Source organism: Ammospiza caudacuta, chromosome 4, assembly GCF_027887145.1.
Source record: "Ammospiza caudacuta isolate bAmmCau1 chromosome 4, bAmmCau1.pri, whole genome shotgun sequence".
NCBI classification, from domain to species: Eukaryota; Metazoa; Chordata; class Aves; order Passeriformes; family Passerellidae; genus Ammospiza; species Ammospiza caudacuta.
This window is the reverse complement of record NC_080596.1, coordinates 67,095,409-67,116,742: the sequence shown is the minus strand read 5'-3', so window position 1 is coordinate 67,116,742 and position 21,334 is coordinate 67,095,409. Positions and strand designations below refer to the sequence as shown.

Below are 21,334 nucleotides of genomic sequence, written 5' to 3'. Positions count from 1 at the left end.
ATTACAAAACTTATCAAGCTTTTCTGCTCCAGAAGGAATTAGTGATCACGACCAACAAACATGTTAGTTCCATAAATGCTAAATAACTGACTTCAGGTACTCAAATGCTTTGCAAAATTTAGGTAATATGAAGGCAAAAAGCTCAGTACCTGCCTCCAGCAGCCACTGCTCAGAAGCCATCCAACATTTTTCTAGGCAAGATCCAGACTCAGCAAATTGCTCAACTTCACAAAGTAAATGAGTAGCAGAGATTGTCTTATCTCTTAACCCCAAACTAAGTAATTTCACATTCTGTGTCACATCATTTATACTGATGGTTCCACACTACCATGATATATGATTTTTAAGCATTTATGTCACCAAGTGACAGAAGGTGCATAATGGAGAAATTCCCACATTCGCTGGAAAATCTTTGGTTTGCAGCTTGTCAGTTATAGATGGAGTATCTGCATTTCAGCAATGTTTTATTTTCACTGAGGAGGTATTTTACATGAAAGAACTTTGCTGAAATGGTCTCATTCATGAATGTTTTGTTCAAGAAAACAAAAAACCTACGGCTCCCTGATTTCTGCAGTCTCACTGAAGAAAGGTTTAAATTATAAAAACTTCTTTTTCAGCTCTATTCTTCTTTTCACAGCAAACACTGAATTAGCTTTGTGACAATGTTGCACTGTCCCATATAATGAAATTTCAGACTGAAAGAGGGTAGGTGTAGATGAGATATGAAGTTCTTCACTGTGAGGGTGATGAGGCACTGGAACAGGTAGCTCTGAGAAGCTGTGGATGCCTGGAAGTGTTCTAAGCCAAGCTGGATGGGGCCCTGGACAGCCTGGTCTAATGGAAGGTGTCCCAGCTCATGGCAGCAGGGTTGGAACCAATGCTCTAAGATTTAGCTTTCATATTTTCCAGATTCTGTACTGATTTAGTATAACTCTGAACTGCATATAAAGTGTTAGCAAGTTCTCTTCACAGTTTAGTTAGACAAAACAATCCTTTTCCAGCCTGAGAACCAAGGACACTGTTGCAGCTTCAGGCCCAAAAATTATAAACAACAGCAAATTGAAGAAAGCAATTTGGGAGGATGGGACTTCATAACCTGAAGGTATAATTGGACAATTAACCCCAATATGTAAATTGACCAAAACTTATAAAAGTGTGAAAACTCAGACCAGGCATCCATCTTGGGTGGAGCCACAGCCAGGCTCTTGTATTGCCCAAGGTGTATCCTTTGAAGGCCTTTTAATAAATACCTACTTTATTCCTTTAACTCTGTCTAGACTGTCTTCCAGGCAGCCTCTCAAGGCACCAGAACTAGATGAGCTTTAAGGTGCCTTCCAACCCAATCCAATCTATGATCCCTACACTGAATGGGTACACTCACTCTGGCTGCAACCATCATCCAAAATGACCTGAGAACCCAAAGGAATCAAACATGGCCACATTTTCCCAGCAGGCAAACAGAAAGTATCCTAATGCTTAGAGTGATAATAGAAGACTAAATAAAAACTGAGTCATAGGAGGAGAGGTGTGTCTGAGTGGGAGAGTAATGACAAAGACAGGTAGAAATAGAATAGCAAGTAGCAGGATGCAGTTTGGAAAGTAACACTAAACATGGAGTCTTTCATCTGTTGTCCCAACAGAAGTGTGTGACATCCAAAAAGATGACAAACATCTGCTAACATTAGGAATAACACTCTGCCCATACATTTTTCAAAGCATACAGCATCCTGCAATGACCTTTAAAATGCTGTGTGTCATAATTCTACTTATTTAGCTACATTCATTTTCTCCAAGTTGACTCTGTTTAGCCTACAAAAGTAACTGGTAAGAAATGTCCTTGTGTTTATCCAGACCCACGAGCTCTGTTACTCTGTTTACTCCCCTCGTCCACTGGAGGAGCAGGAGTAAGAATGGCCAGGGGAACACACCTGGCAGGCAGCCAAGGTACCTTCCACACACACTTGCAAAACAATGAAAAAAAGCACAAATTGGTTTAAATTTTTTAATGTACAAATTTACATTCACCATGTTGTAACTTTCAAACTAGGGAGGAAATTGCAGCAGTCTGCATGATTTACTCTATCCATAATTCTAAGTGTACAGATTAGAAGAAAACCCTTTTTCCTTTTCTCAAGGAAATAAATATTTCATTTCTATAATCAATAATCATTCAGCTTTCTAACAGTCTGTGAGCTATGCACCAGCATTCTCTCTCAAAACTAGCATGTTTTAAAACTAGCATCTCTTGGGATTCCAACCAGTAGCCTTTGTTGCTCCTCATGTGCCCACACAGCATATTCAGAATTCTGCTCCAGCGACACCTAAAGACACACTTCAGTGAAAGTAGCAGCTGAAGACGTCCATCTTCAGTTCTGCAATCCACCCAGCTGCCAATTACTTTCTTCCAAATGGATCTGACCACACTTTTAACCCTACAAATCAAACATCAGAATAGCAGCAGTTGATAATTTAGAATGTTGAAGAAAAATAAACAACAGGTCTGCTACTCCAGCTTTGGGTATTACAAATAATGAAAGAAGCCAACAATTTCTGCACTGAATTTTCACCTCTGCTTAAACTTACAAAAATATATAGAAAAACAACCTCATCTTGATCTTAAACTTCAGATAATGGAAAAATCTATGACATTCATAGGTAAGGTGTTCTAAAATTGTTGGATCATTTAGAATTGCACCTTACACTTAAATTTGTCCAGGTTTCCTTTTCAACTAATGGATTTTGTAACATATCAGCAGCTAAATTCAGATGAAAAGGAGAATTTACACTAAGAAGAACTGGTCATTAAGTACCTGCATCTTGGATAAATGAGCCAGTCTAGTCCTCTTGAATGTTTAGTAAAAAAGAAAGGTTTACAAGACCTCTATTTCACCCCACTTCTCTTCAGCATTTCCCCCACTTCCCTGGAAAGCAAGTCCTGCAGTAATGATCTAACCAATGCATGTAATAAGGTCATGGCTTTAATCCTGTTTGATTTTCACCTGCTGCTGATGTTAGGCTTTCTCAAAAACAAAAATATCCTTTAACATATTCATATATTACATGTTTCATCAAGACAGGCACTCTCACATCTTTAATCAAGAAATGCCAGCCTTGAGTAGACAAACCATTTAACATTATAAAAAAATGAACTACCAAGGATAGTCTGCTATACTTGAATTTTACTTCCCTCACATGCTTTTCTAAGCCTTCCACTGTCAGCAGCAAGGATCCAAAAGCCATTAGCACTGCATTCCAAATTTTCCTTCACATGTAGTGGACTTCTGCATGGCCCATCCACCCATGAAGCCAGAAGGCACTGCCAAAGTGCTGATGAACTGTGGTCCAGCAGTTTGGTATTCCACAAAATTAGGGTGCAACATTGCTTTTTATAGCTACAGCTCAGCCAATCCATGGTTCTTGCTCACTCTGAGCTGGTTCAGAAGTGGAAACTGGCCTCTATTTAACAAAGTGTGAGGACAACAGATACTCTGCAACTTATTTGGCCAGTTAAGTCACTTTAAGATGAGTTTCATTAAAACTGTAGCTTTTCAGTGAGGAATTAGCCTGAAAAAATAATTTAATGGCAAGTTCATTAAATATGTTTTCACTGAATGTATTCTTCACTGTATTATTTAAATCCATACAAATACTGAGGCCGTACTTCAAGGGAGTCTTTAAAACAACTGATGCAAACACATAAATCAAGTGTACCTGCAGGCTGAATATCCTCTTGAACAATACCAGCTCGGTTTATTGACTGCTCATTCTCTGGAAAACAGAACAGAAAGAACACTACTAAAAAAAAAAGAAAAGACCAGATATCTTGATTGCACCTAATAAAAGAATCTTGAAAATTTTATTAATTCGAGATGCTACATAGTAAAGTTCTGTTGAGTATCTACCTACAGAATACAAATATAGTATTCCTACTTCACTGAGAAATCAATAGCTAGTCTGTTTTGAGAGATTACAAACAATAAGATAATCATCCTCAAACAATGCCTACTGTTTAATAAAGATGCCAAAACACCAGTCATTCCTTAGTCAACACCTAAGGAATGACTAGTACTTTTAGAAGTTCATTAATATGCTCAACATAAAATGAGTCAAAATATTTTTTTTCTTTTGGCCAACTCCCGTTTTCAGGCCCTGAAAGATCTTGCAAATGGATTTCATGACAGCACCTACAAAATTACTGCTTGTAAACTTTGTGAAATTCAGCATCTGAGGGATATTTTCCCATACACCGGGCCTGTCTCAGGCTTTTCTTTTTTCTTTGAAAGATTTAACCACTTCCACAAAGAGAAATGGAGAAAACTATACTATTTCCCTTACTAAATGCCCCTCCTTTTTTTCTATTTCCAGTCATGCACTTCACCACCACGGTGCTACTCTGAAGCAGGAAGTCAAAGCTCAGGTGGATTCACCTTTTGCCCCCACCACTGAACTTCTGAGGCCTTTAAAAACCTGCAGGGTACACATTCCCAAAGGAAGCTCAGAACTAAGCTCACCTTAAAACTGGTATTTTTCATTATTCTATCCCAATGGGAATGCACTGGCACTACATGTTATCAGGCTGTCTGTGTACAAGCCTAATGCCACTGGAGACAGCAGTATATCACAGTAATTGATTCTCCTTGCAAGGGGTCAGGCACTAGAGGCACATCCAGGTTCTCCAGTTCTGTTCACTGAGCATGGTAATTCCATTTCATCCTTTTTAGCAGACAAAATCTCAGGGACCTGTCTAATTCCAAAGGAAAAGGCACAAAACCCAGAAAGGGAGAACAGAATAGATTAGGGCAGCAAAGGAGACTTCCTGTAGGACATGAAGGAAAAGGATATTCAGTCTTGAGTAGAAACTTGGATTAGAAGAGAGGCAGGAAAAATGGAAACCAATCTGAGAGTTCTGGGGACACACTTGGGTCGAACAGCAGGAGCTGTTAACTGGTCAGGCAAAGAAACCTGTGCAAAAATGTAAGAGATGATAAATACAGAGACAGGACACAGAACAGTCAATAGGGAGATTGCTGTGGGGCCTGCAAACAACTTGGAAGACAGGTAAGCCAGAAAAGAACAAGATTCAGTCTTGGTGACAGGAAAGCCACCTCACAGGATGGGGAAGAAACAGTCTCAGTTCAGAAAATCAGGAAATCTGTGAAAATGTCACAAAGAGCAGCTGTCAAGCCCCTCTTTGTTTTAGTTAATCCATGTGGAAAAGGTCTGTGCTGACAGCCTCAAAGTTTCATCATTGCCACTAAACTGGATAAGCTAGATACTGACAAGAAAATATTAGAAACAGCAAAGCCACCAACTGAGGTACTAAAACCCTACAAAATTATAACATCTCCACATAAAATTAGGTCAAACTCCTTTGTGCACAATTTACGGTTCATATCAACAATTTGATTATATACAATTTTTCCAAGTAGCTTTCATCTTGTTTGTTAAATTGCTAGGAACTTCTCTGAAAGTTCCTAGAGAATCGTGCAGTAAAGTCTTCTTCCAGAACACTCATGTACTTCACTTCTACAGAATTTGGGAGATACACAAGAAAAACAAGAGTGAAGAAAGAAAAGATAGCACTTCATGTTTACATGGTTCAATGTCACTCCAGGTAACTAATATTCATTCTTGCCTTTTGCATGATTATTCTGTGATGCTAATCAGAACCCCCAACTTTGGGGACACAGCATCCCCAAACAGAAATACTGAGCATTCTCCCAGAGCTCAGGCCAACAGAGGGCAGGAGCTTCTACGTAAGTTGTCAGACAGCTTACTTGACTGTACTCAGAAAATCCTCTGTACTCCAAAGGTTAAAAACTTGGGTTCAAACACCACAACTGTGGTAGTTCACAGTCTCGCCTCAAATACTGTGATAACAAATGCTCGTGCCTCTCATACTGCAGTGATGATCAAGAAAAGCTCCTTGGAAATGAATAAAGGTGATATCAGATGGAGATTCAGCACCAGGCAGTAAGTTTAGAATCAGGTATCAAATCACAAGTTTGTGCACTTGCCAACTGTGCATCAATTCATTCTATGTCCTAAATAGACATTAAAAATCCCTAAACTGATAGGAAACATCTACTCACATAATTCACAAGTACAAAGGAGGACATTGCTCCACTAGTTCTGTCCTTTCCTTACTGCCAAGACACATTTCAAATACAGTAGTTTTGGAAAGTATAGAATAAGCAAAAAAGATTTAGTAATAATGTTTTCAAAGGGAACACAGAGTAGGAAACATAATTGTAGGAAGTTTCACAAACTACAATTCCTACATAGTATCCCTGAATAAAAACTTGCTTGCAAGTTAAATTTTGATGCAAGGCCAAAGCCCCTCCAATAAAACCATTAAGTTTGCTATCCTTTTTTCTTTTCCTTCCTAGAAATCTTCAGTTGTCTTGGCAGATTAATCACATATATCTTCATATTTTTGGCTTGCTTAGTCTCATAAAAAAATAAAGTGGGGTGCAAGGCTGCTTGTACCCCCCACTTTTCCCCCATTTCCGTTGTCACTATCTCACAGAAGGCGAGGAGGAGTAATGGGTGCTCCCCCTACAGAGCACCTGCCTGGAGCTGCTGAGGCTTCACACCTGGAGCTGCAGGTGCCTTCGGGGCTTGGCAGGTTTTCCTGGCAGGAAAGTGGGATTTTCCTCAAGAGTCGGTTCCAGACTCAGCAGACTGAGACCAGCTCTAGCAAATCATCACAACTGGCTGCCAAGTTTTAAGTTAGATTCTCAATGGCAGCTGGAAAACAGAACTCAAACAGCTCATAGAATCATTGAACAGTCTGGGCTGGAAGGGACCTTTAAAGGTCATCTACACCACCTCTCCTCACTGAGCTGGGACATCAGCTAGATCAAGTTGCTTAGAGCCCTGTCCAACCTGATTTTGAATGTTTCCAGGTATGGGAAAACCCACCACTCCTCTGGGCAATCTGTTCTAGTGGTTCACCACCACCATCATAAAAAATGTATTCCTTCTATTTACTCTGAATTTACTCTGTTTCGTTTGAAACTATTACCTCTAGTCCTATTGCAACAGGGACTACTAAAAAGCCTGCCCCATCTTTCTTACAAGCTCTCTTCAAGTGTTCTACAAGGTTTTTCTGAAGCCTTCTCTTCTCCAGGCTGAAGAACCACAACTCTCTCAGCCTTTCTGCATGGGAGAGGGGCTCCATCTCTCTGACTTCAACTTCTTCAACAGCGTCTCAGTCCTCTGAGGAGCAACTAAAGGATGTTGTACTGGCTAATAATCTGAAATAAGAGCAACAGCGAGCTGTATTATTTTCGTTTTCAGGTATCTCCTAGACGAGCAGAAAGCCCCTAGGGAGTCACTCGCCGAGCAGCAGCCCCGCATTCCCCCAAGCCCGGGCACAGACCGGGCCATGGCGCAGCCAGCTCCCCCCGCGCACGGACTCACTGTACTCCTCGGGCAGCAGCAGCGGCCGGAAATAAATGGGGTAGAGGGCGGCTCCCACCATGGCCACGAAGGCGCCGAAGATGCCGATGGTGCGGGACAGCGCGGCCATGGCCGGGCGGACACGGAGCGGAGCCGGAGCGGGGCCTTCCGGGGCACGGCCCGGCCCGCCGGGAGAGCGCCTCCGTGCGGCCGGCGGGGCGCAGCGCGGGCACGGGGCCGCTGCGCCCGCGCCGTCAGCCCGGCCCGGGCAGCCCGAGACGATGCGCCCCAGTCCCGCCGCCCCGCCCTAAAGCGCCTCGCCCGCCAGCGGGAGCTGGCCCGGCCCGGGACTGTCCCGGTAGCGCAGCGCCCAGCCGGGAGAGCGGGGGCCGCCGCGGAGCCACCAAGGGAGTGGGCGGGCGCGGCCCTGCGCGGGGATCCCTCCCGGGCCGCCGCCCGGCGCCTGCTGTACGGAGCTGCCAGGAGCCCCTAAGGAGCTGCGCAGCACGGCCGGGGCTCGGCGTCTTCTGGCCCAGCCCCTGCGCACCTGCGGCGGCGGAGCGGGGCCCTGCCCTGCCCTGCCCTGCCCTGCCCTGCCGTGCCCGGGCGGCGGCCCCTCCTCCAGGAAGCCGGATCTGCCGCATCCTTGTCGCCGAGCCGGCCGCGCAGTGCCTGCCGCGCTGGGCACCGCCGCAGCGGCAGCAGCAGCAGCATGCGGCCCCCGGCCGACCCCCGCCGGCCCGCTCCGCTGCTCCTCGTCCTGCTCACGGTGAGTGCCGTCGGCCCCGCACCTGCTCCGCGGACCCAGCCCGGGCAGGGCCGGCCCGTGCGGGGCCGCGGGTCGTTCCCGCAGCGCGGAGGGAGCCGAGCCGGGTCCGGCGGGGCTCGGGGGGCTCGGGCCGGGGCCGCCCCTCGGAGCCAGCCCCGGTGTCCGGCCTGGCTCCGCGCCCCCTGCCAGCCCCGCGGTTCCTGCGGCCTGGCTTACCGAGCTGGGGACGCCGAGCCGTCACAGCCAGGTGTTAAGCTTTCTGCCCTGGGTGACCATAAACTTCTAGAGTGGGAAAAATGGGGGGGCCTTTGATATCTGCGTACAGATGCACGACTGAACATAGTGCTGCACTGGCTTATGGAAACAACCGTGGGTTAGGGCCAGTTACTAAACTACTTTTTCATCTCTTTTGTTGCTAAGCATAAGCTCTGGTCTAAGTGTTTGTGTGCCTGTGCCATGTTGGTGCTGATGGAGAGCAGCAGATCAACACCCTTTCTCGTCATGTCTTCTTTTCACTCTTGATAAAAATGTAGCATGACGTGTTGGGCGTTTGCAGGTGAAGAACTGCACTTCAGGTTTTGTGCAAACAGGTGCAGGTTTCATAGGGTTTTGTGGAATGTCCTCAGGGCTGAACTCATGAAGGGTCCTATTGAGACCTCCAGCAAATGAAAGAATACTTGCTCAATCATTTCTGTATTATTACAGTGCTCAAAATTGTTCAGTTTCCTAATGCTTGCCGTGTTTGCCTCCCACATTGATTCTTATCCCAAGATCTGATGGGATTACTTGGGCTAAATCATTTAGATTCAGCAGGATTTAAGAAAAGAAAAAAGAAAAACAAACCCAAAACCATTTACAGGTTTAAGTTGCCCCACACAACAAAACCTTTGTGTCTGTCTTGTTGAACTTTGTCTATTTCATGATAATATTTTGAATCAGCATAGCTGACTTCTTTAGTGCGCTGGAAAACTTTTATATTTAAGTCTCCTAATCACACTCACTCAATGTGTCATCTTTTCATCCTTGTGCTGTCTCAGAGGTGATGCACATTTAACTCTGCCTTGTCTGATACAACAGGAAGGGAAGAGGCTCCCTCACCAAGGAGGAACATTGAGATGATACACACTCTGTGCACTGTGTAGTGGTAACAGAGACTTGGCCATGGTCTGGAGGTTTATGGTCTGCGGTGTCTGCCAGGTCTCCATCATGTGGGGTTGCTCTGGGTTCTTTGCTCCATGCTGTTTGCTGGATGAGCCTCCAGAAGGGTTAGTTAGGTGGGATGTAACAGAAGACTCAAATATAGTTCATGCATTTTGGCAGCACAGGCCACAAATAGTACCCAGGGACCAAAGAACACAAAGTAAAATGGGGAGCCATTTAGCAGATCAGGCACTACGGGAAGGGCACTAGACCAGCAGAGCTGAAGCAAAACTTAGCATCAGCAATTGTGTTGCATTGTGCTTAAGTGCTCTAGGAACATCATGGAAATTGTTCTGCAAAGACCTGGCTTAGGGTTTGAGAACTTACTGCTTTGGGATCCCCCACCACAAAATTTCTGCCATTCACTGGAGATGACATGGACAAATTCATACGCTGCTGCATCTTTGTTAATGAACCGTGCCAGACCCAAGCTGTCATTGCTGGAGTCTAGTTCCCATTGCTCTGTGGTGGATAACCACTGAGAAAATTGAGAGCTGGCTGTGTGTGTGTTTTGACAGTAAGTGTGTGTGGTAAGCACACATTAGTACCCCTGTGCTTTTAGTATCTACCTGGTGGACTTTTGCATCTTGTGATAATGACATGGCACTGTGTTCATAGTATATTGCCATCTTCCTCATGACACAGCGCCCTTATCACAAAGATTAAGCTACTTACAAGTACTCTTTATTGTAAGATCAAGAAATATTAATTATAACCATCAAATATGAGAGGTTTGGGATAATTTGTTGCTGCTGCTATGGGGTTTTAATACTTTTAAACCAAAGAAGAATTGTGGTGGAAATGTAAAAGAATAGTATCTTTTGTCAAGCTCTGAAAGGTACTCAAATTAGTATTAAAATGAAGGCTCTCTCATCAACTTTTGTCTCAGTATTTGTGTATGTGTGTTATTCCAGCATATTATAGACACCATGCCATGGGTTCCAATGGACACCAACCTCCTATTGCTATTCCTTTTTCAGCCCCTTCAGTTTGCATAGTTTTTACAATACAAAATCAGAATATTCTGAGTTGGAAGGGACCCACAAGGATCATTGAGGCCAACTCTTAAAGTGAATGGCCCATAAAGGGATCAAACCCACAACATTGGCATTATTAGCCCTGTACTCTAACCAATATCCATTTTGTGGAGTGGGAAATAAGGCAGAGAGGAAGGCTGATGAGACAGTATTTTGGCTTTCTACAATAGGCAAAGTCGCATAGTCTTCTGTGGGTTTTTAGCATTTTATTTGTTGAAGGTGTATATCTTGGTGCTTGCATGTCTTTATCAGTGTTCAGCATCACTGCACATCTCACTTGCAGTGTCTCTTGTCAGATACAAGAAGATAAAGAGCATTTGGTTGCAAGTATGGTAAGTGGTTTAAGTGACAAGTTCCCTAGGAACACTAAATAAAGTGATCTAGAGCTACCCATCTGCTCACAATGGTATCTAGCTTCTTTGTCCAAAAGTTCCCTCATTCAGTTACGTCTTCCAGTGTCTGACCTTAATAAAGTCAAGGTCTTGAAGTGAACAGCACCTCTATGCATAGTTCCTCCAACAAACCTTGAGCTCTTTTGCATCTCTAAGGAGGCAGGGAACTGGGTAAAAATACCATTTGATCACACAGGTGACCAAAAATCCAAAAATCTTCATCTGTAGGAGCAAGGAGGTAGTATAGGACTTAGTTCTGACTTTTCTTAATATTTACACCCTCATAGGTCATACTGGCTTGATGTTTTTTCAGGGTAGCTCTCAAGGAGTGTCAACATATTCTCAAGAAATAAAAAACAAAGTAGTTTATCATTAGGGACTTTTATTGATCTCCATGTTGGATTGTGGGCAAGGTCTAGTCCTCCAGGTGCACAACACACAATTTCTATGATTAGAAATGTACTAATGACTAGGCCAAACCCTTTAAATGTTTTGAAAAACTCAGTGAAAAAGGCATCTATCCAAGATAGGTATCCAAGATTAAATTTTATTTTAATTTGTTTAATCTTAGCAAAGTTAAAGGTTACCCAAGACAGATCTCATTTTTAGCAATCTTAATGACCATCTTCCCTGGTATTCCTATGTGACAATTGTGAATATCTTAGACCAGGGGACATGGTGGAACTGCTGTGCTGGTGGCTTGCCCTCAGAGCTGAGTAATCCCCAGTATCCTTGGCAGTGCATCAAGCTGGATGCTGCCTGCTAGGCAGAAAGAAAAGAAGCTTTTGAAGTTTTAGAGACAAGAACTTAATCACAGGGGATAATCCTGTTGTATGTCCAGGCACCCACTCTCAAACTATATATAATGTACCTAGCTGTGGAGAGCAACAGCTGAGCAAATTCAGCCTGCTGGTCTTGCTGCTCAGATTTCCAAGTCCATCTTCACAATAGGAACATGTCAAAAATGAAACACTTTACAAATATTAATTCATTGTCAGGAAGCCTTTGTTGTTAGTTTGTCCTTCAGGGACCTGCATGACAGGTAACAAAATTAGCTAACTTTTTTAGAAGAAGCAGAAACATCAGGCTGTGGCAATCCTAGCAAACAATGATACATAATGAATGTATGCCTGTACATTTTTGTGCACACTCCTCAGGCCTGATCCTAGGAGCATGTTTGAATAGTGTGACGTCTAAGTCGCTATCTTAGACCGGATTCCACTTGCATAGGGCTGAAGGATACACCCTGTAAATACAGTTTGTTTGTAGAAGCATGTGTAACTTTGAGACCTTGACGTAGGGATGTTGATGCCATTAAAGTCTTGATGGTGGCTCTCCAGTAATCCGTGTCTACTTGCTGGGTAAAAGAAACCTCATCTTTTGAAGTGAAAGTGTGGTATATACGTGCCTGTGCAGTGTTCTGTTATTATTGTGAGTGTGTGAATAATCACATAGATTCTCTGGTTAACATCTCTGTGTTTTGTGTTTTCTTCCAGAACTTTGTGCTGTCCTTTGGAAAGGAGACATTACAGACAACGGCAGTTACTCCACAGTTTCAGAAGAATGTGGATTATGTAGATTTTATCTATTTAAACATTTTAGAAAAGAAAGTTCTTAACAATTCTGAGGTTTCAGTTCAATATTTATGTTCTAAACCTTGTATTGTCAGTTTAGAAGCAGTAGCTTCCTCCGAGTTCAGGACTGGTGTGCCAGTGTATAGAAGGAGATGGAAGGATGAGAAGAACCTTTATGTTAGCAGAACTCGACTAGTACACTTGAAATTTCCAAGCATCATGGTTTACAGAGATGATTATATCATCAGAAACTCAATAATAGTGCACAGTGTGATACTGTACGCATGGATTAGCCACAGATCAGCTGGCAGCTATGGTGATGAGCAGAATGAAGACTACCAGGCTGCAGTTGCCAAGAATTACACATTTTTAGAGGCAGTTCCGCCCTTTGAACGGCCATATAAGGACCACAAAGTTTGTCTTCAGTGGGGTGCTGACTATTTGTGGATGCTCCAGGCCAATAGGATACCTCAGTGCCCTCATGAAACTGGTAGGTGCAATGTCACTTTTTTCCCCCAAGGAAACAAATAACATCTCTGGTAAGCTGTTAAAAAGTGCCTACTGGTAGTAAATAGTAAATATTACACACAGTGGTTTACTTGGGAAGCATTGTTGAACATGTAATCTCCATAACTGTGAGGTTAGAGTTGCAAGTTGCTGAAGCCATCCTGCTCTTCAGATTGTTTCATCACAGCTAGCCTGGAGGTTGGTAGCAGCCTGGCCCCCTCTTTTCTAAGCATTTTCAAACAATTTTAGTCAAAACCCACCAGAGTTTGTGAACATCATTCCTTTATCTTCAGATGGAGTTGTTCAGTCCCTTACTGCATTAATGCAGAATCAGTTCTGCAGTTCATGCACACATAATTTTCACATAAGTAGTTTCCTTCTGTTTAAAGTGATGGCCTCACACTCAGAAACATATTTTCAAGTCTCTGTAGTCAGCTAAGCTTTACAGACCCTCTTTTTTTCCCCCTAGAACCATTATGAACAAGCATTTTAGAAAAAAAAAGTAATAGTTTTAAATAAAAAATCATGTATTGCCAACAGTACAGATTACAGAAACAGCATTGCTTTTTAGATTTTTTGAGTCCTTTTTTTTTCTGCTTGCCTATCTCTAGCTTTACACTTGCTGACAATGTTTTTGCTCTCAGTGAGTGCTCAAAGCAGAACCTAGAAGGAAAAAGAACATTTGTTTCTAAATGGTTCTCTCCCAGAAAATCCCATAATGGTATTTGTGTCATTTTTTCTCACTACACTGGCATGTAAGTGCTCTGAAGAAGAACTGGAAATATCTTGTTTCCTTTAAGGGCTTTCTAAAATACTTGTTGGAGACAGCATGTGATATCTGACAACACTGTGAAACATCTTATTGTCTGTATTATCTATTTCTATTACAGATTAAATCAGTTTAATAGACAATAGAAGGAAATAATATTCAAATTTTGTTTCTTAAAATGATGTAACAATTTGCTCAGGGTTTGGTTTATTTTATTGTTTTCTTGGTGGTTTTTTGTCTGGTTTTTGGGTTTCTCTAGGCAAGCTGATGATATCTCATGGCCTTGAAGATTTTTCTCTTGTTTCTTAGGAGGGACATCTTTATCAGTTTTGTTACAGGATTATCCATATTAGTTAAGAATAGAATTGGTATCTATGCATACATATAATATAGAGAGGCACAAATGGAGAGCAATTCCAAGAGATGTGGAGAAATGTCACTTAGGCATAACCAAAGATAGGATGAGATGTAAGTGAGTAACATTAAGTAGGACTTGTTTACTAACTGGTTCTTTAAGTATCTTAGATTTAAATAAGTCTGTTCTTTCCCTGCTTCTAATTTTATCTGGAAACAGGCTCAAATTCACTTTTTGTGGGTTATTTGGTTCAAGACTGTAATGTATTTTACAGCAGCAAGTGAATTTTTGTCTAAGGACTTATTGAGAGTTTGTGTTAGCTTTAAATCTGTTGTGTGATTTAAATGTTCGACTGTAGGAATGTGAGCTGATTAATTAGTTTTATGCTTTCTGTCTGTCAGATTAAAAAAGACTGTATTTTGCAGATGGTGTCCATGTTCTCGAATTTATATATGCTTCCAGTGGGGAAAAAACAGGAATTGTGAAGAAATTTGAACAGTTTGAAAACAGAGAACTTGAGACAGTCAGACAACACCAGGTTGATTATCCCATGTAAGTACAGGCAAGTAAGTGAATGGGGCTGTATTTGGTTTTTGAAGGCTATAGAATGTACTTAAACTCTTGGGCTTTACCACAAATTCAAGGAATACTGCCTACTAATTTCATAAAAGATGCAAAAGGAGCCTAGTTAGCAGTTCCTTCTAATTCCAGTTCTGGACAGGCTTAAGCTGAAGCTCAGGAAGATACTTGCAGTATGTGTTAGTGCAGTGCTGTGTAAGAGATGCCACTGAAGGTGTAACAGGTACAATTAGGAGGGTGAGTTAGCTGTTACCTGCTGCCATGATCAGACTGCTGTCTCATGATTAATTAGCCTGGGGTTTTCTGCATTACAAACAGATGTGCATTTCTAATATTGTTTGCAGACCAAGAGCAGAGTAGGATTTCTTGCAAGGGCAAGCAGCATGAAGCAGCTTTATCACTATAAATTCCCACTCTAGTTTATTTTGCACCTGACAAGCAACTGGATAGAATCCTGTGCCTAGATAAATCTTCCAGCTTGAGCTCACTCCATTTCCTTCTACCATTGCTGTGTAAGCTTTCCTATTTTGACAGGAGTGCAACTCCTTATCCCCTGCACACTATTCAGTTACAGAGGAATTGCTCTTGTAAGGTCATCTTGCTCTGCTCTGGTCCCCCTTCCCAAAACTGTCACAACTTTCCAGTCATATTTTGCAACTTCAGGGGAGTAGAGATACATAAATAGACCTCCCTTCCACCAGATGCTCTCACCCTGGCAACATTATTGCAGAAGTAGGAAATAATTACAGCAGCTGGGACTTGCCTTCTGGATTGCATTTGGCCTGTTGCCTCAAGAAGAGTGCCAAGATGGCTTGCCAGAGAGCACAGGTTGCATGCAAATTCCTAGCTCTCAAACCATAACTGAAGCCATAAATACAGAGCAATTTTTAGCTCCTGGTCTCTTCTGGATGAGTGACAGCCTGCTGCTCTTTGCCCACCAACACAGTGCATCCTGCTTCTGGTACAGAGGCACTTAAGCTCTGGTGTAGAGTATATGGAATAAATTTATGCATCTTTTTGTCTGCTCCACATAGTTCTTGCCTTCAAGTTCAGTGTCTTCAGTGTGCTGTGTGCTGTGGTTGTGTGACAGCCTGGGGTAGTTCTGTTAGGAAGAGGAAGAGAGTTCTTCTCTTCAGTTCTTTTTCAGTTCTGTGTATGTGAGCAGTGGTTCCCCACTGTACAAAAAGGTAACAGAAGTAGATGAATCTAACTTGAGATACTTGTTTGGCTTCAGTCAGGGATTTGTAAAGAAAGGGAGTCCAAGATACATAATTTTTCTTTGAGCCTGCAGCAAGAACAGGCTGGGACTGTAAGGGACTGCTCAAGCTGTTTGGCACTCTGCAGCAGTGGGGATATGAAATGAGTCAGCATTGTCCAAAACTCTGTCCCAAGAAATGTGTCCAGAACAAACACAGTCTCAGACTGGCAATCAAGGATTAAATGGAGACTGAGACATTTGAGTTTGCTGTATTGGCAGAGATGAAAGTTGAAAAGAGCAATAAATAAGCATGAACACAGGAGCAGTATTTCTAGAAGCACAGTGTTTGCCTGTACGTCCTAGCAATCAATATACAAGTGGTTGTCATTTACAAACCTTTCTGCCACATCCATATACCATCTCTGGAGAAAATGGTATTATTAGCTGTTTAAGGCATAGTTTCCATTAAGGAAAACTTAATCATCCTTGCATTTTTTTTTTTTTAAGGAGAGCAGGTGTTAGGCTTTCAGACCTACAGTGGTTTAGTTTAGGAGAAGATACAAGGTACTTGTGTTAAGCAATTTTTTGAGAGAGAAGCAAGGCAAGCTGACCCAATCCTAAAGTATTATAAACAAATATTGACCATTTTTATTAATTACAGAAATGCAAAAATTTACTATCTCTTTCTAAAAGTCACTAAGAAAAGTGAACTATTTCATCAGATATGATAATAATTATAGTGCTTTGCTGAATTATACACTGGAGGTACAATTTTCAAAGTCATTCAGCATTGACCTAACTGCTGTGGCAATGTTACAGAAATAAGTGTGATCAAATTTCTGTTAAGAGCACAGAAGCAGATTTAGTCTGGCACAGAGGAACTCCTTAAAATTAGATATTGTGGTATATATTCTGCTTTTAGTGCCTCAGCCAGGTTTGAACAGAAATTTCTAAGTACATAGTGCTGTTGGTGTTTGGTTTTTTATTTTTCACTGTTCCATAGTTTGCAGAGGCTCCACCTTTATTCATCCCGTGATACTTCTGTGACAGCTATTCATACCCATCTGTACTGTCCAGAGAATGGACTAATTTTTAACTGCTTCTCACAAGTCTGTTTTCACAGTTCACTTTTAGTACAGAAGACAGAGCTAATAGTTTTTACTGGCTTTGACAATCAAGGTGACAACAGCACACATCTGGGGGCTTGGTACTGGTCTGTGTGGGGGAGGTTGACTCCAGTTTGTCTTGGTTGTGTTTTCAGTTCCTGGGTGGTGTGGGATCTGGAAGTAGCTCTGACCTGGCATTCTGGAATTGATTCAGATAGCATTTCCTTACTCTCTTCTCCTGTTTGTTACCACAAAAGTCTGTGGTTAGAGATCAAAGATCCAAGAGTTTTAAGTGTGGTTTTTCTGAAGATTTGTACTTTAGAGGATGTTACAGTGTTCTGTTCTATTCTGAAGATTACATGTGTGACACAGGTTTTTGCTAAATTAAAGTGAAATGCATGCTTTTCAAATTATATAGAGGGCTTTCTCATCAGGAGTGGATTTTGTGTTTGTTTTTGCTCATACAGGTTCACCATTTCAATCTGGCTATATCTGCTCCATCACTGTGAAAAGGATCTGTGTGGTATACTCTATTTTATTGATTCAAAAGAAATGTATGGTACTCCTGCTGTATTTCTAAATGAGGAAGGTAAGGGATATTACTAATGGCTTTCAGAAGAGGTCTAATACAGTCTTTATCGATTTGTGCCTAGGAATAACATTTATAAAAATATATTATCAGACTTATTTTGTGAAATTGATCCCTTGCAAAATGCTTCTTTTTGACTGTAGCATCTCAGTAGGAAAGTAGCCACTAAATTAATAGGAGAAAATGTAGTAGTTGCATAGCATCTAATCTTCACTAACTTCAGAAATGTCTGCTTTGTCAGGAGAATAGCCTGTATCTCTCAGCCAGGAGCATACACTGAGATTAAACAGTCTCACCTCAATGAACAAGCTTTCTTATTATTACTGAAGTGTTGTTTTAAATTGATCTTAATTCCTATATATACAACATGAAAATTTTTGATAATTGGAAGTAGCCTCAGAAAAAGTCAAAGTCATTCAAGGTCTTGCCTACACTGCAGTGTGTAGGCAAGAACCAGTCTGTTTCCCTGATCCAGAAGAAAGTTAAGAGGTAGCACTATCTTAGTCTTGCAACACTTGCAGTGGGGGCCTGTTGTTGTCAGAAGAGGGCTGGGAGCTGGCTGGCAGGCTCGCAGAAGAAATAAGCATGCAGAGTTTTAAAAGGGTACACCTGGCATTCTCATAACACATTTTTTTCCTCCTTCTTTAAGAGTTTGACAACTGACCTCTTCCTCACTGTCATTTTTGTCATTTTCATTTTCTCTGTCATGTAGCCAATTTCAATAATTAATGTATCCATTATAAACTGGATGTTTTTCTGTGAAGAACAAAAAAAATGGAAGTTACCAGATTAATATGAGATTTGCCTGGTGAGGTTTTAGGGCCAGTTTTATTCTCAGTGTTACCCTCGATTATCAAAGTAGCTTGTTCTGATCTTAAAAGTTCAGACCATGAGTGTGGCTTCTGCAGGTCCAAGAAGTGGAGGGTAGAGTCTCCTTGTGCTTGATCATTGCAGTCACATGCCACCAGTTGAGTGCTGAGTGGATGCCATTGTTTACTGGTCCCTTGTGCTGTTTACTGCAAGCCACAACTGCTTTCTGATGTTTGAGATCAGCTGTGACAGCCTCCCTTAGGTTTAGTCTGTTCAGTCTCTTTCACCCTGGTTTTCAGCCTGTGGTTTCATGTGGGAGCCTGGGCATCAGCATCTGAGCTGTGAAACTGAAATGTGGAGCACTGTCTGTGGGGCTCTGAGAGCTGATGTATGGCTTGGTGGTGCCAGATTTCTGTTGTTGGTGAGGAAGAAGGTGAAGAGGACAGAATCACTGTGAACAAAGCATTAGTAAACCCATTCTTGCTGCTAATGTTTCTGTGGTGTTTGTTTCCTTTTTCTTCCTTTTTTGCTCTCAGGTTATGTGCATATTCAGATGCATCTCATGAGAGGGGATGACCTTGCAGTGAAAACTAGCTTCAGCCTTCCTCTGAAGCAGTGGTTTCGACTGGATCTCTCCTTTAAGGGTGGACAGGTATGCTTGCCACTGAATTACAAACTGACAAACTCCTTAATAGCTGAGACTGAGACAAACACTGTAAATTGTACATGCTCACATAGCAAAAGAATGAAAAATCTAAAACTAGAAGTTGTGATGGGATGTTCAGACCATCCAGCTTTGGAAAATCAACTTTGATTGATTGATTGAGTTGGATTGGGTGCATCCTCAGCAAGTTTTCCAATGACACCAGGCTGTGGGGTGTAGTTGAGAGGCTGGAGGGAATGGATGCCATCCAAATGGACATGGACAGGCTGGAGAGGTGAGCCCATGTGAACCTTGTGATGTTCCACAAGTCCAAGTGCGAGGTGTTGCACCTGGGTCAGGGGAATCCCACGCACAAACGTGGGCTGGGCAGAGAGTAGATTGAGAGCAGCCCTGGGGAGAAGGATTTTGGGTTGTGGATCAACAAGAATCATTGAATCATTAAGGCTGGAAAAGACCTCAAAGATTATCAAGTCCAACCTTTGAGCAAACAGCACCACATCAGTTAAAACCACAGTGCTGAGTGCCACATCCACTTGTTTCCTGAACACTTCAGGGATGGTGACTCCACAGTTAACATGGGCAGCCTGTTCCAGTGCTTGACAACTCTTTCAGTGAAGAAATATTTCCTAACATCCAATTTAAACCTCCCCTGGAGCAACTAGACAGTGTAGTAAATGTACCCTATAACATTTCTTTTATTGTGATTAATGTTTTGTGCTCTTTTAGATTGAAGTAAGCAGTGTTGGGAAGAATTTGAAAAGACATCATCATCAATCTTTTACGTAAGCAGCATTTTCTCCTTTGTGGAGTAATATGTGTGTGTATGTTCAGATGCAGAGAATGGGGGAAGGATAGCACAGTTTATAACTGAGATTCTAATTGATTTTGAAAATGTCTGTGGTCTTTTTCTACACTATCCTTTCAAAACCACCTTGCTTTACTGTGCTTACATTAAGCATGAGCTGAGTATTTTAATGCCATGAGTTAATGTGGTGCATGATCTAGTACTAGAGTCTGATAACCCTCACTAAAAACTGATTGGCAGGTCAGTGGCATTAAGATCAGTCTTCAAATGAACTTTTGGCCTTACTGAAGTCTAGTTTTGCTGTTGCTGTGAGGGGTAGTATTTCAGCAGGGAAATTCTTACCTGTTTTGCTTAGTTAGAGAGCAAAATTTCTACCAAAAGTATTCACACTCTGTCTATGTAGAAATATAGAAATATAAAAATTTCTATGTAGAAATATTCTATGCAACTGAATATTTTTAAATGGGTTTTTAATTGGTTTCTTTCACTGTAATTTAAGATGGACTCTTTCTTGTGCAAATAATTAAAAAATGCCACTGTTACTAAGGGAGCTATGTAACAGTGAACTGCATGGCAGACTGCCAGACTTCAGGATTGTTCCTTCTCTGCTGTGCTTTAAATCCAGAAATTGATAAGTTGCAGGTGATAACTCTAGGAGACTAATAGCTTAAATTTTCATATGCTGATTTTAGAAAAGTGAAAGGGAAAGGTGGAACTGAAAAAAATGAGCTTAAATAATGATGCCTAAAATATCAAAAGATACTTACAGGTCAGAAAAATAAAACACCCCTGTTGGTTTAATATGTTTGTAGACAAGGAATTTGTTAAATTTACTCCATAATTTGTCACACTAAATTGCAGAGTCAATTTTGAGAATAAACAAATTACAAAAGAAAAAGATACTTGGAATAAGCTTAAGACCGTCAGTTGCAGAAATTCTGAGAAATACTTATTTCTCTTTCTTCTTTCACAGTACCTCTAGATAGTCAGCTTACTTCTCTTTCATATTCTCAAGTTTTAGGGAAGATTTCTATTATGATGACACTGCTGGATACTTTGTTCTTGGGGGCAGTGGGTATGTAAATGGTATTGAAGCCTTCTTTGGACCTGTGAAATACTATCGCCTCAATGTGCTGGAAACAGAACAGGTGAGCAAGGGCACTACTTGGAAATGCTGAAATATTAGCAGCCAACTATGACTGAGTATATTTTATTTTTTCAGATGGAGTGCTTATCTGGTGATAAACTAGCTATGAAGCACAATAGTATCTGGGAACATATGTCATACATGATAATTTTCTTTTCAAATCTAGCAACATTAGTTACCATTTCAAATGCTAAAAGATAATACTTTGGGAAGTGAGTGTGTTAAGCAGTTTTTGTAGATCTATATTTAATAATATAGGTACAATTATAATAATATATATTTAATATATTTAATATTTTCACTATTGCTTTGTTCCCAGAGTTTCTGATGATACAGTGTTGGATATATTTGATTAATCTGTGGTTTTGATGAAACTGATGGTAAAAGTTGCATGGATCTGGTCAGTTTTGGAAAGTCTTCTGTGATTTT

At 41.5% G+C, this 21,334-nt stretch overlaps 2 protein-coding genes across 2 annotated transcripts in view; one reads left to right on the top strand and one right to left on the bottom strand.

The window, feature by feature from the left end:
- Positions 1-1,988: 1,988 nt before the first annotated feature.
- On the bottom strand, positions 1,989-7,542 carry SMIM20 (small integral membrane protein 20). Its single transcript, XM_058804101.1, has 3 exons — positions 7,426-7,542; positions 3,712-3,768; positions 1,989-2,432 (listed from the first exon to the last, which is right to left on the bottom strand). Exons 1-3 carry the CDS (start codon positions 7,532-7,534, stop codon positions 2,395-2,397), a joined length of 204 nt encoding a protein of 67 aa, XP_058660084.1. The 5' UTR covers positions 7,535-7,542; the 3' UTR covers positions 1,989-2,394.
- Positions 7,543-7,970: 428 nt separating this feature from the next.
- The window catches only part of SEL1L3 (SEL1L family member 3), a 33,791-nt gene continuing 20,427 nt past the window's right edge, over positions 7,971-21,334 (top strand). Inside the window, exons 1-7 of the mRNA XM_058803292.1 lie at positions 7,971-8,173; positions 12,299-12,866; positions 14,433-14,559; positions 17,358-17,479; positions 18,826-18,941; positions 19,680-19,735; positions 20,774-20,906. Coding sequence (XP_058659275.1) covers positions 8,117-8,173; positions 12,299-12,866; positions 14,433-14,559; positions 17,358-17,479; positions 18,826-18,941; positions 19,680-19,735; positions 20,774-20,906 — 1,179 coding nt within the window. The 5' untranslated portion in view covers positions 7,971-8,116. The remainder of the gene's footprint in view (positions 8,174-12,298; positions 12,867-14,432; positions 14,560-17,357; positions 17,480-18,825; positions 18,942-19,679; positions 19,736-20,773; positions 20,907-21,334) is intronic.